Source organism: Acomys russatus, chromosome 7 (genome assembly GCF_903995435.1).
Source record: "Acomys russatus chromosome 7, mAcoRus1.1, whole genome shotgun sequence".
Taxonomy (NCBI): domain Eukaryota; kingdom Metazoa; phylum Chordata; class Mammalia; order Rodentia; family Muridae; genus Acomys; species Acomys russatus.
This window is the reverse complement of record NC_067143.1, coordinates 50,188,007-50,205,523: the sequence shown is the minus strand read 5'-3', so window position 1 is coordinate 50,205,523 and position 17,517 is coordinate 50,188,007. Positions and strand designations below refer to the sequence as shown.

Genomic DNA, 17,517 nt, shown 5'->3' with positions numbered 1-17,517 from the left:
GTATATTCGACATTTATATTATAATTGATAACAGCAAAATTATAGTTATGAAGTAGCAATGAAAGAAATTTATGCTTGGGGTCACCACAACATGAGGAACTGTATTAAAGGGCTACAGCATTAGGGAGGCTACTGCCATAAAGCTTATAGGTAGATGCTTATAGGTGAATAGTTGCTTCTGTTGGAAATGGAAGCGTTCAGAAAAGATTTCAAAGAGGAATAATTTGTGTTGAATTTGCAAAAGTATTTGTCAGTTGGGAGGATTTCTGAACAAAATGAAGAGCAGCATATTTACAGGTACTGGAGCGTGAGAGTGATGTGTTCAAGAAAGCACAGTGCTCTCTGGAGATTAGAGTGAGGAGACCCCAGTAAGCCCAGACAGGAGCAGGGGAGCAGTGGGAAGCTTTGAATGTCAAGTTAAGAAACCTGAACTTTGTCATGGCAGTGTAAGTCACTGAAGGGTTGATTTGGATTCCGAGTCCTCTGTACTGTGCCATTAAAAGAGTGTGCTCCTGAGAGAGGGAGCGGGCCCTGATCTAGGGCTCTGAGTGAACCTCACCCCAACATCTACCCCATGTATGACCTGCTGGAACACATGAAGACACTGGACCTGCAGATTTAAAGATTAAGAATCTCCTTGACACACAGCAACAATGGGATATCCGACAGCAGTCCCAGTGAGGATCCGGTAATGATAATGTAGGCCTCCAACCAGGCCCAGGACTCGTAGCAATGAACATTTGAAAGTAAACATATGTGGACAAAAGGCTGTACTGCATGATACACTACAGCTTCTGTGACAAGATCTTTTTGTTTGTCTTTTTGTTTTATTTTACTGGGGGGGGAGGGGAGGAGAGGGATTTTGGTGCATGGCGTGTAAATCATAGACATTAAATAAAAGTATAAAAAAAAAGAAAGAGTGTGCTCCTGTAGACAGTATATATTACATCTATAAAGGCATTGAACTTAAACACCCATAAAACACTAGAGTCTGAACCTTGGGCTTATATAACTAGAGGTTTGTCTACGTAATGAATAGCTTGAAAGCAGAAATGGGTACAATAAATATCTTTAAATGTCTTTACTTACTGATAATCTAATATGTCTAGCTCCTTTTATGTACTTTAGATTAGATTCTCCATGCTGCTATTCTCCATCTTTTAGTTAAGGATCAATTCTTTTAAGGTAAATGACTCTTGGTGAAGGTCTGTAGCAATTGAGTGGCAGAGCTACATATTTGACTTGGGTCTCTGAGTACAGTATTCTTTCTACTGTAGAGCAGGTACAGGGATTGTCATCGTAATTTACTCATCCTTCATGAATAACCTTGTATCCTTGACCCTCCTTGATGGTGACACAAAGACTAATGCTGAAGTAATCCACCACTGACTTGAAATATTTCATTATTTCATTTGCCATGGCAGGACTAGGCCTCCTGTGCCATACCACCTAATCTAATTAGTTTTATGTGGCTGGAATCTGGTTAGAATAACATTGGGGAACAACAGGTTTGGGATTTGCAGAGTGGTTGGAATAGGTTTTTTTATATACCTTCCTTCATTTATGTTTCTTCTAATATTTTTCAGATTTACCTAAAAGTAAAGGAGCCTATATTCCATCAGGTAATTAAAATTTTTTATTTATTTTATGTTGCTTATGTGAATATTTTGCTTGCATGTATGTCTGTATACCACCTGCATGCTTGGTGCCTGTGAGGGTCAGAAGTTATCAGGTCCCTGGAACTGAAGTTATTGATGATTTTGGGCTGCCATGTGGGTTCGGGAATCAAACCTGGGTCCTCTGCAAGACAAGTACCCTTAACTGCTGAGCCATCTCTCCAGCCTGATAATTTTGAATAATTTTCATTAATTATGAAACATTTGTTTAACAATATATGCTTGCTATGTGTGTTTCCCTTTTCTAGGAAGTTACATGCAGACGCAGCATTTGAAAATGAAATGGTAAAATGTCAAGAATCTACTATTAGTGTAGAATATTCAACCTTCCTAATGCTGTGGCCCTTTAATACAGTTCCTTATGTTGTGGTGACCCCCAATCATAAAATTATTTCATTACTACTTTATAACTGTAATTGTGTTACTGTTATGAATCTAATGTAAATATCTGATGATATGCAATCCCTATGAAAGGGTCATTTGACGGCCCCCCAAAGGGGTCATGACCCACAGGTTGAGAACTACTGGCCTAGAATGATGGCACATTCCTATATTTAAGAGATTCTAGCAGGAGGAGCAGGACTTCAAAGTCACCCTCAGCTACAAAGTGAGTTCAAGGCCAGCATGAGCTACATGACTGTGCCAGGGCTGGAGCTCTGTATAGCCCATGCTGGCCTTCAACTCATAGAGATTCACCTGCATCTGCTGCCTGCCTGAGTGCCTGAGTGCTGGGATTAAAATGTGGTGGTACCCCTCCTCCAATCTTTTTAAAATAAAAATCACTTTAAAACAAAGCTGCAAACAGGAAGTAGGCATAGGTAATAAGAATATACCCAGTACAGCCAATGTCACAGTCTGGCTGGATATTGGTATTCAGTAATACAAGCGCAACATTACTCTTAGAAGCTGAAGGAACCCTGGAGCTTCATGCATGCACACACACATAAGGTCTTTTTGTGAAGCCTAATGTGGTACCACACACCTGTAATGCCAGCACTTGGAAGATGGAGGAAAGAGGATCAGAAAATGAAAGCCAGCCTCACCTCCATAGTGAGTTTGAGACCAGCTTAGGCTATGCTAGATCTTCTGTCAAAAAAAAAAAAAAAAAGTCTTTATGATATTATGATCTAGAAAAGACTAAACTTCAAATTCCTCAAGTATTTTCTCTTTAAACTATTTAATGGGTTTTTGAGGTGGAAGTTATTGATGGAGTACTGTACCTAATGCCATACAAATTTCAGAGAATATCCTAGCTTCCTTTCTGTTGCACCATGAGCAAAAGCAACTTGAACGGGGAAGGGTTTATTTCATTTTACAGCCTACAGTCCATTATGTAGGGAAGTCAAGGCATGGTCTCAAGCAGGGACCTGGAGTTGGGAACTTAAGCTGAGACTGTAAGACTTACTGGCTTCTCATGGATGCCTCTGCTTGCTTTTTAAATTAGAATTTAGTTGCCCTTCCCTTTCCTCCCTCCAAACTCTATCATGTACTCCTCCCACTCTCCTTCAAACTCATGGCCTCTTTTTAAATTGCTATTGCATGCATATATGTATGCATGTATACAAATATATTCCTAAATACAACCTGCTTGGTCTATATTTTGCTACCTGTATGTATGTTTTCAGGGTGATTGTTTAGCACAGGACAATCAATTGGTGTGCTCTTCCCTTAAGAAGAATACCTCTTCCATTTCCAACTTTCCTCAGTTGCCTATAGTTCTTTATGTAAAGTTGAGGCCTCATAGGCATTTTTTTTCCTATCCAATTTGGCATGTTCATTAGTGTCATCCTTGTTCAGCTCATATTTGGAGAGTCATGTTAGCGAGACTTGATGGGTGTAGCTTCTGACATTCCTAGGAGAGACAGTCTCACAGCAAATTCCCTGATTGTCTGGCTCTTACAATCTTACCATTCCCTCGTCCACAGTATTTCCAGAGCCTTTGGTGTGGGGATTGCTTTGTAGATGTGTTCATTGGGCCTGGGCTCTGCAATGCTGTAGAGTTTAGCTGGTCATGGCTATGGGAGGAGAATGTGCAGCCAGTGCTTTACTAAAGCAGCACAACCCTAACGACAGTCTGCAAACACTGTCCTCATACCCATGATAAGTGTAGTCTTCACCCCTCAGCAAGTACCTTGTCTCTGCAACAGATGGGGGCCACTACAGAAAACTTCAGTTTGCTTTTTAATATAACTCAGGCCCACTTGCCCAAGGGTGGCACCACCCACAGGGGGCTTGGCCCTCCCACATCACTCTTTAATCAAAACAATGTCCTCCAGATTTGCCTGCAGGCCAGTCTTTATAGAGGCATTTCTCAGTTGAGGTTCTCTACTCCCACTTGACCCACATGTGTCGTCTTGACAAAACAAAACAACACAACTGCATCACAATTGAGATAGGTGATAATGGAATGTAGCTTTCATGCCCTGTGGAGTGTTTTGTTTTAGACAGGGCCTTACTATGTAGTAATAGCTGGCCTGGAACTCTCAGAGACCAGGCTGGCCTCTACCTCCAGAGTGCTGGGATTAAGGCATCAACAACCATGCCCTGATTATTTACTTTTTTGGGCTTGCCTATTACAAATATTAAGACAACTGTAAATTTTGAATAAAGCTGTTTAGTAGCATACCACCATTATTATAGTTCCCGTGTTTATACTTTGGCTATGTAATAGAATGTCCTTGTTTCGGGGGAGACATGCACCTAAATGTTTAGTTATAGATATGTAATTAGGTAGAGAGGGAGAGACAGACAGAGAAATAATATGGCAAAATGTTAAATGTTTGCAGAATATGCGTGACAACTATACTAAGTAGGTATTATTCCACTCATAACACATGTTTTCACTCTTCTCATTTTTGGGTTTTAGTCTTTTTAGAGAGTGTCTCACTATATAACTCAAGTTTTCTTCAAATTTGAGATACTTCTGCCTCAGCCTTCCAAGTGCAGGAATTATGTATTACAATGGGCGTGTCACCACACCCAGCCTGTTTTCATTAGTAGGGAAGGGGTGAGGATTCAGTGGTAGAATCTGCTTAGCAGTCAAAAGGCCTTCAGTTTAATCCCTAGCACCATGAAGAAACAAACAAAACGAAACAATGATAAATGAGTTGTTTGGTCTTTTGATAGTGACACAGCTACCCATTATTTGAAAAAGAAGGGGGAAGCAAACTTATCTAAAAAACATTGGCTTGAAAATTTAGAATCTTGATCTCTTGACACTTTGATCTTGTGTTCCTTGATTTGTGAAAATGGGCCAGCAAAATGGCTCAGCTGGTAAAAAACTCTTATGGTGCAAGCCTGACTACTGAATTCAGTCCCTGGGTCCCATGATGGAAGGACACCTCTACATACATGCATCTACAGTCACACATACTTCTCAGACAAAAATATATCCAATAATAATAAATTAAAAGCATTTAAAATGTTGAAAACAAAAAAGTATCATTTTATAGGTATCACATGGAAACAATATAAGAATGCAACGTTATTAAACTTAATAGTACAGTTTGATATTAAGCCTACATCGGGCTGGAAGGATGCTCAGTGGTTAAGAACACTTGATGCTCTTACAGAGAATTGGGGTACAGTTCTCAGCACCCATATGGTAGCTCACAATCATCTGTGACTCCAGTTCCAGGAGATCTGATGCCCTCTTCTAGCTGTGCAGACACCAGGTATCTACATAATACACATTCATACAAGCAAATCATACATATTCATAAAAATAAATGAACATTATAAGCTATATAATAAGATGTCAAATGACATGTAAATTCCTGCTCATGATAAATGATGAAAAACTTCTAAAAGGTATTTGACTTAGGTCTAGAAATAAATATTGATAAGAAAACTAAAAGGAAAAGGTTAATAAACACCAGATTCGATTTCCCGAGGAAGGAAAGTACTAATAACAATTCTACTTTACTATTAAGCCCAAGGTGATCCAGAAATCTCCAAATGAGAGCCCAAATGCACTGATTTAATTTGATGGTCTTTCAAAATAAGGTAATACTCTAATTACATAGCTGTCACATTAAATAGATATATCTTACAGCAAAGGAAAAGAAGAAAAGCATATGTAATAAGAGTAGATAAGAATGCCTAAGAAGCCAGTGAAGTCATTTTAGCAGCAAAACTGACAAATCAGTCATTGGTATCTCAGACCATCTGCTGTCTCAGGAAGCCCTTTTACTTAATTTTCCCAGTGTCTGCTAAGTTTTAGATGTCTGCTAAAGATTGATTCCCAAATGTGATACATCAGTATATGAAGAATTGTCTTTTCTCACTTGATCCTTGGGTTTTGTAAAAACACGATGTGAAAAACAAGAATTGAAGCAGTTTGGGTTAACTTTTCCTGTTCTGCTTCTTTGTACATTTTATTATAAATTAGTCATATCAGTTTTTTTTTAATGCATTGGTGTTTGGCCTGTGTGTATGTCTGTATGAGGGAATTAAATTCACTGGAACTTGAATTACAGATAATTGTGAGCTGCTAAGCAGGTGCTGGGAATTGAACGCAGGTCCTCTGGAAGAGCAGCTAATGCTCTTAACCACTGAGGCATCACTCCGGCCCTCCATTATTAATTAGGAATGTAAGGAAACTGATGTGATAAGCACATTTGGAAAAAAGATAACTACTAATTTTGATCTGTTATATGTTGAATTGTATATAAATATACATACACACAATATGTCTGCCTGTTCATGCATAATATATAGATTGACGTAACCAATATCATACTAAAATATCATCTTTCTTTATAAATGAAATAAGTGAGAGTTTGAAAGGATATTTATTTGTCTGCTTTCTCTCATCTAGTTAATGTCAAAACTAGGAAAAAAAAACTTTTTAAAAGTTCATATATATTTCAAATACATATATCTGACACTGGAGGGCTATTCTGTGACCTGGCTAGCACCCCAATAGAGAGAGCGACCTATTGGTTTATTTAAATAAGCCTTAAGCGAAATAACTGGGCAAGTATGACTTAAGCTAATTTTTCTAAGCTATTCAGGCTACCTCACAGCTGCATTACCCAGGTTACTTGCCAGTATGTCATCCCGTCTGGGCTGGATCTGCCCCATCAGGCCACGTCCTTTCTCTCCATCTTTTTCCTTCTCTCTCTCTCTCTCTCTCTCTCTCTCTCTCTCCCTCTCTCTCTCTCTCTCTCTCTCTCTCTCTCTCTCTCTCTCTCTCTCTCTCTCTCTCTCTCCCCTGCCTCTCCTGGCCTCGTGGTCCCTACCTGAGACACCCCAGCCTGGGAACCGAAGCTCCATCTACCTCTATTCTGCCCAATAATTGGCTGTCAGCCACTATATTTAACCAATCAGAATATTGGGGAGCAAAGTTTATACAATAGTATTCAGTGTATGTGAGAATGTACTTGTCTGGGCTACAACCTGATTTGGAGGCCAGTATTTAGCATTTGAATACACACCGGCACCACACCAACCCCCAACAGTTACTTTGGAATCTTGTTTGTTATGAGAAAGATCAATGCTGTGTGTGTGTTGGTTGACTGGCTTTGAGATAGGATCTAGCAATATAGTCCAGGTTACCTTCAAACTAATGATCTTCCTGCCTCAGCCTCCTAAGTAATAGGAATACAAGCATGTGCCACTGCATTTGGCCCTCCCATCTTTTTAAAAGATGACTTTAAACTGGGCATGGTGGCACACAGCCATAGTCCCAGCAGTTGTGAGACTATGGCAGGAGGATCCAGAATCCTAGACCAGTCTAGTCTATGTAGTAAGCCTTTGTGAAACAAAAGAAATGGAAGCTATGGACAAAGTAGCTCAGTGGCAGGACACTTCCCTAGAATGTATGGGGTTTAATCCCTGTCTCCACAAGATAGATAGATAGGTGGATGGATGGATGGACGGACGGACGGACGGACGGATGGATGGATGGAATGGATGGGTAGGTAGGAAGGAAGGAAGAATTGTACTGACTGCTTTCTTTTCTTTCCTATTCAGGTCATGTATGGAATGTTGGTCTTTGCATTAGTACTTCGTTCTATTTATATTGTTACATGGTAAGTAATACATTCTGATAAAATATATTCAGGCTTATAACAGTAAGTCTAAAGCCTAAATTGGAATAAAATAAAACTTAACTCTAGCAGGATAGTGATAGAAAACTAAAACCCAGCATTTTATTATGATGTATAAAAGACTTGTTCTTTAGGTGATTTATTAATGTGCATCATATAAAAACAAGAGCTCTAAAATTAAGGAAATTTGAAGAAAACTATATACAAGGCACCTGCTTTAATATGTATAACATTAACTATGATGTTAGACTTTGAAAAGTACTACGTTTTTAAAAAATGTTTTTGTTGGGCTGGAGGGATGGCTCAACAGTTAAGAACACTGGCTGTTCTTCCAGAGGTCCTGAGTTCAATTCCCAACAAACACAGGGTAGCTCACAACCATCTATGACAGGATCTGATGCCTTCTTCTGACATGCAGGTGTACATGCAGATAGGGGACTCATGTGCATACATACATTCTTTTTAAAAATTTAAATCAACCCCCCCCCCAGTCACAGTCATAGGGGAGGGGAGTAGGGAGTAAGCGGAAGGGAGGGAGGAATAGGAGGATACAAGGGATGGGATAACAATAGAGATGTAATATGAATGAATTAATAATTTAAAAAATTAAATCAAAAGAATAAATATGTTTTTGTTTCTTTCTTGGATTTGCTTGCCTAGGTTAAGTAGCACCTCTCAAGGAAGGCTTTTATGTCATAAAGTTCCACAGGCTAGGAAAGCAGCTCAGCAGCAGAGCACTCAGCTGGCAGGCATAAGGCCAGTTCTATCCTGCACCTGCCCCCCTCCCCTCCCTTCACCTCCAACCCCTAACTAAGTGCTTCATAGATGATCATTTAAGAACTATATATAATCTTTAGTAAGAACTTATGAAAATTCTTTAACTAGGTCCTAACCATACAGCAGGTGCTCAGCTCAGAAAGTAGTATGATCTATGTAGTTTCCCCAATTTTGTTTTAAAAATAAGCCTTTTATTTTGAGATAATGTCGAAATGCATGTGTAGTATAGTATCACTCCCAGGAGTTGACACTGACACAATTGAGACACAAAACGTCAGCAGAAGGATCCCTGTGTTACCCCTTTGTCACCTCATCCACTCCCTGCCCTCAACTTCTACTCCCTGTCCTTAACCCTGGGCAATTACTAGTCTTCTATTTTTCCAGTTTTGTCAGCTCAAGAAAGTTTCAGAAATAGAACCATATAGGATATAACATTAGAGGAGTTTTTTTCTTGAACCTCAGTATAATCCTCTGAATAGCAGTGTAGACTTTTCTCTTGCTAAGTAGTATTCATGGTAGAGATACACCACAGTTGAGTAACTTCCAGATCGGGGCTGTCATAAAGCTACTGTGAACATCTATGTGCTGTGTGTGTGTGTGTGTGTGTGTGTGTGTGTGTGTGTGTGTGTGTGTGTGACGTTTTCTTTTCTCTGGAATAAAGTCCCAGAGTGGAATTGCTGGGATGTATGGTAATTGTTTAGTTTTTCTTAAATCTACAGAAATGTTTTCCAGAGTGGCTGTACCATTTTTGCCCATAATATATGAGTGATTCAATTTCTCTGCATCCTCACCAGTAATTTTTATTCCAGCCATAATGAAGGTACATACTAATATCTTATACTTTAATTTATATTTCCCTAATGGTTAATGATGCTAAATGTATCTTCATATGTTCTTTTTTTGCCATTAGTATGTTCTTTGTTTATTTTCTCTTGTACTTACAAATTTTACCAAGGATATTTCTTGCTTTTTAAAAGTTTTAAGATTCTAATTTTTGTTGAATATGTAGTTTACAAATAGTTTCCTACAATCTGACTTTGTCTTTGATATTCTTTTCAGAATCTTTTTTAGTAAGTAAAAATTCTTAATTTTGATGTCAATTTTTCAGTTTTCTTTTTATTGCTATTTGTTTTGAGATGGGTTCTTACTATATAGCCTAGGCTGTCCTGGAATGCACTATGTTGACCAGACTAGTCTCAGACTTTCAGAGATTTGCCTGCCACTGTCTCCAGAGTGCTGGGATTAAGGGCTAATGCCACACAGACAGCCTGGCCATTTTTAAGAGTTCCATTCCAGAATATCTATAGTGCTTGTGCTATGTGCTCTGTTTGCTTTCAGTGTACGTATATAACTGCTAAGGTCCAATGTCAGTTTCTAGTGCAGGGCAGAAACCTTACCTCCCTTTTCAGTGTCTGTGTCAGTTTTCTGGGGCTGTCATGGCAAAGTGCTGCAAGCTGAGTGCCTTAAAACATTTGGGATTTGTTGCCTCTTGGGTCTAGAGGCTGAAAGTACAGATAGAGGTGTCTTCATGCTGTCCCACTGCTTCCTTTCTTTGGTGTTTTGCTGGCACTTCTAGCCATACTTAATTGTAGTTTCTGCCTTTGCCTGTTTCTTCACATGGCCATATTCCTGTAAGGACACCAGTCTTCTTAAAATATGGACCTGAACTTGTGATCTTTCTGCCTCTACTTCCTACATACTTAAAAAGGATGCAAGTCTGGGCTCTCCATTTGCTGCATAGCTTGAGGAAGGAATTACAATCTTTGTGATGTCTGACTATAGCAAGGGATTATTATTTTAAGTTTTCTGTCTTGTTAGGCTGGCCCTTTTCATGTTTCATTGGCTGGAGAAAGTAGGTTTTGTTGAGATCTTTTCTGCCTGTGCCTGGATTTCAGATACTGGCTTGTTCTCTTTTAACACCAGAGTATATTAGACCAAAAGAATGCATATGGTGTCAGGCAGTTGTTGTCCACACTTTCATTTCTAGCACTTGGAAGCAGAGGCAAGCAGATCTCTGGAGGCCAGCCTGGTCTACAGAGCAAATTCCAAGACAGCCAAGACTATACCAAAAAACCCTGCCTTGAAAAACAAAACAAACAAAAAGAATACATATGGTTGATGAGCCTGAAGAGCATTATTGTGCTAAGTGAAATAACCCAGGTTTATATAGAAATACCACTTGAGCTGGTGAGATGGCTTAACAGGTAAAAGGTGCATGCCAACAAGACTAACAATCTGAGTTTCATCCCTGGGACCCACATGGTGGGAGGAGAAAACTGATTCCTGTGAGTTGCCCTTCATGTGGGCCCTATGGTACCTGTGTGCAAGCATCACACTAAATAAATAAATAATTTTAAAAAATCAATTTTTAAAAAGGAAAAAATACCAAGTATACCACACAATCTCTACTATACGTAGAAACTGAAAATGTTGAACTCTTGTAAGTATAGAGTAAATGATAATTATCAGAGGCTAGAGGGGGCAGGGAGGCAATGGGAAAATGTTAGTGGAAGGGTACTATCATGGTTTTTTCTCCCTTCTCCAAGCTTGCATAATAATGACTCGTGAGACTCAAAATATTTACTAATATCTTTGCCATATAGCTAGACTCTTCTCTGACTAGATCATAGCCTAAAATAGCTCATTATACTAATCTACATTCTGCCATGTGGCTGGCTACCTCTGCTCAGGTACCATGTGTCTATTCTCCTCCCATCTTGCCAGATAACTCTCCGGTGCCTGGCTCTAGCCCAGAGCCCTTTCTGCCTCCCAGATGTTCCACCTCCTATTTCCTGCCTCAGCTATAGACCATTAGCTTTTTATTGAAAGGTGATACTTCCATATAGACACAAGAGATTCTTTCTACAGGATACAAAATGTCAGACAGGAGGAATGCAATTTTTAGATCTGTTGTGCAACGTTTTACTATGGTTAGTAATGTGCATTTTAAAACAGCTTAAATCATAAATTTGAAATGTGTTACCACAGAAAATGACAAGTGAGATACAGTATGCTAACTAGCTTGATTTAATTATTACATATTGTATATATACAGCATAGGCATGTGTCTCATAAGTATACATAGCCATAATTTGTTGCATTTTGTCAATTAAAATAATATTGATTTAAAAAGAAAACATAGCGAATTTAACACTATCTTTTTCAGGACTCATACCTCGTCTACTTCCATCTTTATCCCTTTCAGAAGTCTTCAAATGTCTGTTTAATATTATCTATAATATACAAGATTTTGTGGAATTTAGCAAAAAGAATAGGAAGAACTATTTACTGCATCATTCCAGAAGCACAACCTCCCACTTTATTTTGTTTTTAATTTGAACACCTTAAGGAGATGTAGAGAAACAAAAAATACATTCCTCAACTTAACTTCAGTGTGATAGGCTATAGGTATGCTGAGAAACACATACCTTTAAAAAAGACTTACCAGTGAGCTGATGAGATGCCTCAGTAAGTAGGTGAAGGCACTTCCCTCCAAACCTGATGATCTGAGTTCTATCCCCAGGACCCACATGTTAAATCTTAATTTTAACTGGTAAAAGGAGAGAACCAACCCCCCGCGCCCCCGCAAAGCAACATGCTAAGCTACCAACAAAACACATATTGCCCACTCCCTAATATAATAAAAAGATTTTAAAGTATTTACTAGTGATAATTTTTATGAAATAAAATAAACACTCTCTCTCTCTCTCTCTCTCTCTCTCTCTCTCTCTCTCTCTCTCTCTCTCTCTTTCTCTCTCTCTCTCGCCTTGCCATACCTTCTTTCTTGTATCTCTGTTTAGTGATTAATTTATTTAGCATTGCTCATTTTCTCCATATCTGTTCCTGAATATATTGTGAGCCTTTGTTGTTGTTGTTGTTGTTTTGAGACAGAGTTTTTCAATTTAGTCTTGGCTGTCCCTGGAACTCACTCTGTAGACCAGGCTGGCCTTGAATTTGGTGATCTATCTATCTGCCTCTCTCTCCCTAGTGCTGGGATTAAAGATGTGAGCCAGCATAGCCCAGCTCACTGTGAGCTTTTAAAAACTTAGTTAACTTGATAATCCCTAGAACCCAGGAACATGTTTCTTTATAAAGAACTTTCAAACTTTTGTTTTAAATTGTGCCTGAGCTCTTTAAATTCCTTCTGTAATAAAATACCTAGAAATTCTGAGTAAAACACAATAGGCTTTTTTTTTAACTGCTTATTTATTTTTTAAGAATGCATTCCCTAGTCCAAAGTAACTTTATTTAAAAAAAAATTGGCCAAGAAATTTGCAAAACTTTTTTTTGTTCAACCTAATAAAAGTGGTATCTAAAAAATATTCCACATTATTAAGTCTGTCTTTAAAAGTTCAGGTCTGAAAGCATTCCTAAGGCAGGGTGTTCTGGGAGACAAACATGCTCCTGCAGGAACTGCACTACACGAAGCATCTGCACCAGGCACTTTCTTCTGAGCTGTGGGGCTGGGAGAGAGGTCAGACGTAGGCTCCCAGAGAGGCATGGAACTCTGTAAAACGCAATAACCTTTAAATGCTGGCTAGCTTAAAAAGACGTAAGAAGAACTCCAAAGCGTCAAATCCAAAGAAGAAGCTGCAAAGATAAATGGTGCACAGGTATACATGTAGGCCAAACACCCTTTGGTGTTTGGAATTCTTTTTTTTAAATACAGAACTTGATTCTGACATTTACATAGGACACAAAAGACCAAGAATGGATGAAACAGTTTTAAGGAAAAGAACAGCATTAGAGGACTAGAGCTATGGGTATGGTAGAGTATGTGCATAGCGTACACAAGGCCCGGTCTTCAGCACTAAAAAGAGAGTGTGGGAGAACTTAAGAGCTTGATTTATTCTACTATACCTGACTGGGCGGTGTACTATAGCTGGTAAGGATAGAATATAGAATACCTCAAGTAGACTAGCACACCATACTGGCCTGATCTTAAAAAAAAAAAAAAAAAAAGTGAAGATAACTTAATAGAAAAGATCATCTTGGGGGCTGGAGACATGGCTCAGAGGTTAAGAGTACTGGCTGTTCTTCCAAAGGTCAGAGTTCAATTTCCAGCAACCACGTGGTGGCTCATAACCATCTATAATGAGTTTTGATGCCCTCTCTTGGCATGCAGGCATGCATGTAAGTCAGAGTAATGTATAAACAATAAATAAATAAATCTTTAAAAAAAGAAAGAAAAGAAAAGATCATCTTTTCAACCAGTTGTACTAATTCTTTTTTGAAGCATAATTTCTCTTGGTAGGTAGCCCAGACTGACCTTAAACATATGAACCTTCTGCCTTAGCCTCCCAAGTGTGGGGATTGCAGGTGTGGGCCACCGTAAGTGAAGACAGCCTTCAACCACATACCCTTATATGCCTTCTATGGAAGTGTTCTAGTCCTGAAATATTATAAAATATTATAAAAATACAATAAAAGTGATTCATATCTCCAAATGTAAAAGTAAAATTATTAAACTTCTAGTAGTAGTTTTTGCAAACTTTAATTAGGCAAAGATTTATTAGAGCACAAACTATAAAGAAAAATGATAAATTCAAGTTTGAAGTTAATTAAAATTAACAAACTTTTGACAGACCAAGTAACATGAACAAGAAGCCAAGTGGGAGGATAACTTGACCCTGTAGCTCAAGGCCATCCTAGGCAAACCATAGAAAGAACTTGGCTTGAAAAAAATTACAAACTTGGTTTTTAGAGACTGTCCAGGAAACAAAAGGCAAATCCCAGACTTGGAGAGAATATCTCAAAAATACATATTCAACAGAGGACTTATATCCTGAATCTATGAAGAACTCTTACAACTCAAACAATAAATACCATATTGAGGAAAATATATGGATGAGATAAGTATACAAGCAATACCCCTTATTGATTTGAGGGGGTGTACATAAAAACAATGCGATGCCACTGCACTACTAGAGATATGACTGAAATGAATTGGAGTGACACACCAGTTTTGCATGGAGTCAGAACAACTGAAACCACTTGTAAATATAAATCAGTACCAGCCCTTACCCCACTGCCTGAGAGACTACTGCCCAGTGGTAGCAAACTTGTCTAACATGTCAAGGATCCTAGTTTTCCTTCCAAGACCCAGAAAGAAATGATATGAGATGGGAAAGAGAAAGGAGGTAATGCTTGGATAGTGTCTTGAAAAACTAAACATTCATCTCATACAGCCAAGCCATTTCTTTCCTACCTATTTACCCAAGAGAAGAGAAAGTGTATTTCAACACATGATCTTAATTAGGAATGCTCATAGATGCTTTCTTTGTAATGGTCAATAAGTGGAAACAAATGTCTTTCAACATTTGGACAACCAAACAAATTGTGTTATATCCATGCTGTGGAGTATTATTAATAAAGTAAATAATGTATTCATATGCATGGAAGAATGAATGAATCTCAACACCAAATGAAAGAAGTCATCAAACAAAGGGAACAGTTAGTATGATTCCAAGCTCAGTTTCCTCAGTTTCTCCTTCTTCCTATCCCCCTCCCACTTTCTGAAATAATGTTAGTTTTGGTCACACTAGAAGTTGCATGTACCTTCTGTTCATTTGTTTTTGTCTTCTTGAGACAGGTTCTCTCCATAGCCCAGGCTGTCCTCCCACTACAGCATCTTTCTGACACAGCTTTCCAAATGTGAGATTAGAGATGTGAGCCACTAAGCCTGGATTCCCATGTGCATTTTTCGAAGTTTATTTTATTCTTAATTGTGTTTATGTGGGTTTGTCTATATGTGATTATGGGCAAGTAAGTGACAGTACCTCCAGAGGCTAAAAGAGGGAGTTGGAACCCCTGATTTAGTGAGCTGCCTAACATGGGTACTGGGAACCAAACTCAGTATGTACTCTTAACATTGAGCCTTCTCTCTCACCCCTAGATGTACATTTTAAATATGTATGTTCTAAACCAGGTGTGGTAGTGTATGCTTATCATCCTAGTACATTGGAAGCAGAGGCAAGAGGATAGTTAAAAGTTAGAAGTTAGCCTGATCAACCTAGTTGCAAACCAGCCAAGGCTACCTAGCAAGACCCGGTCTCAAAAAAAAAAAAATCCACTTTATTAAAGTTGTACAAAGTGAATAAGCTGCTGTTGTTATATTTGAACCAATTCACCACTCTTCAGCTTCCTCAGAAGCAAAGCAAAAAGAATGCCTGCCTCATATATATATTTACAGATTTGACAAAAGTGTTCCCCATCCAAATACCTCTATATTACCTCCAAATTACTTTACTTTTCTTCAAAACAGCTATAACCAATACTGTTTCCTGCCCCAACCATAATATCCTGAGAGCAGGGCTTTGTTGTGTTAACTGACTCCCACTGAAATGCTTAGTTAGAACCCTGCCTGACACATTAAGAACTCAGTATATTCTGTGATTTAGGGGTGTGTGTGTGTGTGTGTGTGTGTGTGTGTGTATGTGCATGTGTGAACACACATGCCTGTGTGTTCAGTGCCTGGCAAAGAATTTGATTCAAGGTATGTTAATTCTAAGCTCACTAGATATGAGGGCAATCTGACTGCAACATATGTCACCCCACTGTTCGCCAGGGTTAATTCAGCTGATCTGGCTAGCAAGGTGGGTGTCCCCCTCCTCCCTCACTGCCATGTGTGTCCCTCCTGAAGCTGCATGTGCTCAGTCAAAGAGGACAAGGATGACCTTCCCTGAATAGAGGAAGACTGGTCTTCTGTCAAGGGTATACAAGTAGCCGCGCTCCCTGGCTAGAATCTCCAAACAGGCTCTAAAACCACCTTTCCCTTATCTCTCCCATGCCACTGAAAAACTGTGGGGTCAAGTATATCAGACTGTCTCCTTCACATACTTACCAGTCTTGATGGATCATTTTCTCTCAGTACCTTTAAATAGCTAAACATTCAGCAAATGTCCAGGCACATGGTGAACTGCTATAGTCTCTGCTCCTTGAGGAGAGGTTGAGGCAAGAGGACTGCAGGAGCCCTGAAATTTGAGACCAGCCTAAGTAGCAATATAGTAAGACTCACCTCAAAAAACCTTTTTGAAGAATGTAACACATGATTGGCAAAAACATTAGGTTAATAGATGGGCTTGCTCTTAGTCGCCTGAGGACTTTCCTTTCTCATAAAAATGATGACTTCCAGCTCTCACCTCCGATCATGATGTGACTTGAAGATTTGTCATGTTGTTTCTTTTTTCCACAGGGTTTATCCATGGCTTAGAGGTCTAGGTTATACATCCTTGACTATCTTTTTATTGGGATTTTTATTGTGGAATGTAGATAACATCTTTTGTGATTCGCTGAGGTAAGATATATTTTCATTCCTAGAAAATGATCTTGGAAGCATTGTATTAAGCTTATTCTATTTATTTATTTATTTATTTATTTATTTATTTTGAGGCAGGGTTTCTCTGTGTAGCCTTGGCTATCCTGGAACTCTCTTTGTAGACCAGGCTGGCCTTGAACTCACAGAGATCAGCCTGCCTCTGCCTCTCAAGTTCTGGGATTAAAGGCGTGCGCCACCATGCCCAGCTTTATATTATTCTTGTATTAAGAATTTTGTAGGTGTATAGAAACAATGATGTCCTAAAATGAATTTTTATGAATATTGACACTATATAGCACAGTAAAATTAAACTTTGGAAATATCTATTTAATTGCCTGAAAGTTTAAACCTCAGAATATATTATAATCTTGGGTTATTTTGTATGTGTGTATCACAAAACTATATAGTTAATCACAGGTTTACTATGTCTTTGAAAACTACCTAACAAACCAACATGGTGGCAACACACCATTAATCCCAGCACTTGGGAGGCCAAGGCAGGTGAATCTCTGTGAGTTTGAGGCCAGCCTGGTCTACAGAGTGAGTTCTAGGCCAGACAGGGTTACACAGAGAAACCCTGTCTCAAAAAAAAAAAAGAAAACTACCTACTCTGCTTCATTGAGTAAACAAGAATGATTCGTAATAACCATTTGAAATGCATGTAAAACTTTCCAAGGAAGATGTCAATCAGCAA

General features: G+C 38.8%; 1 protein-coding gene across 2 annotated transcripts in view; it reads left to right on the top strand.

Annotated features, from left to right (window-relative positions):
• The window catches only part of Acer3 (alkaline ceramidase 3), a 97,497-nt gene that overhangs the window by 72,278 nt on the left and 7,702 nt on the right, over positions 1-17,517 (top strand). For both annotated transcript variants that reach the window (XM_051148993.1, XM_051148992.1), the window contains exons 6-8: positions 1,587-1,622; positions 7,653-7,711; positions 16,701-16,802. In XM_051148993.1, coding sequence (XP_051004950.1) covers positions 1,587-1,622; positions 7,653-7,711; positions 16,701-16,802 — 197 coding nt within the window. The remainder of the gene's footprint in view (positions 1-1,586; positions 1,623-7,652; positions 7,712-16,700; positions 16,803-17,517) is intronic.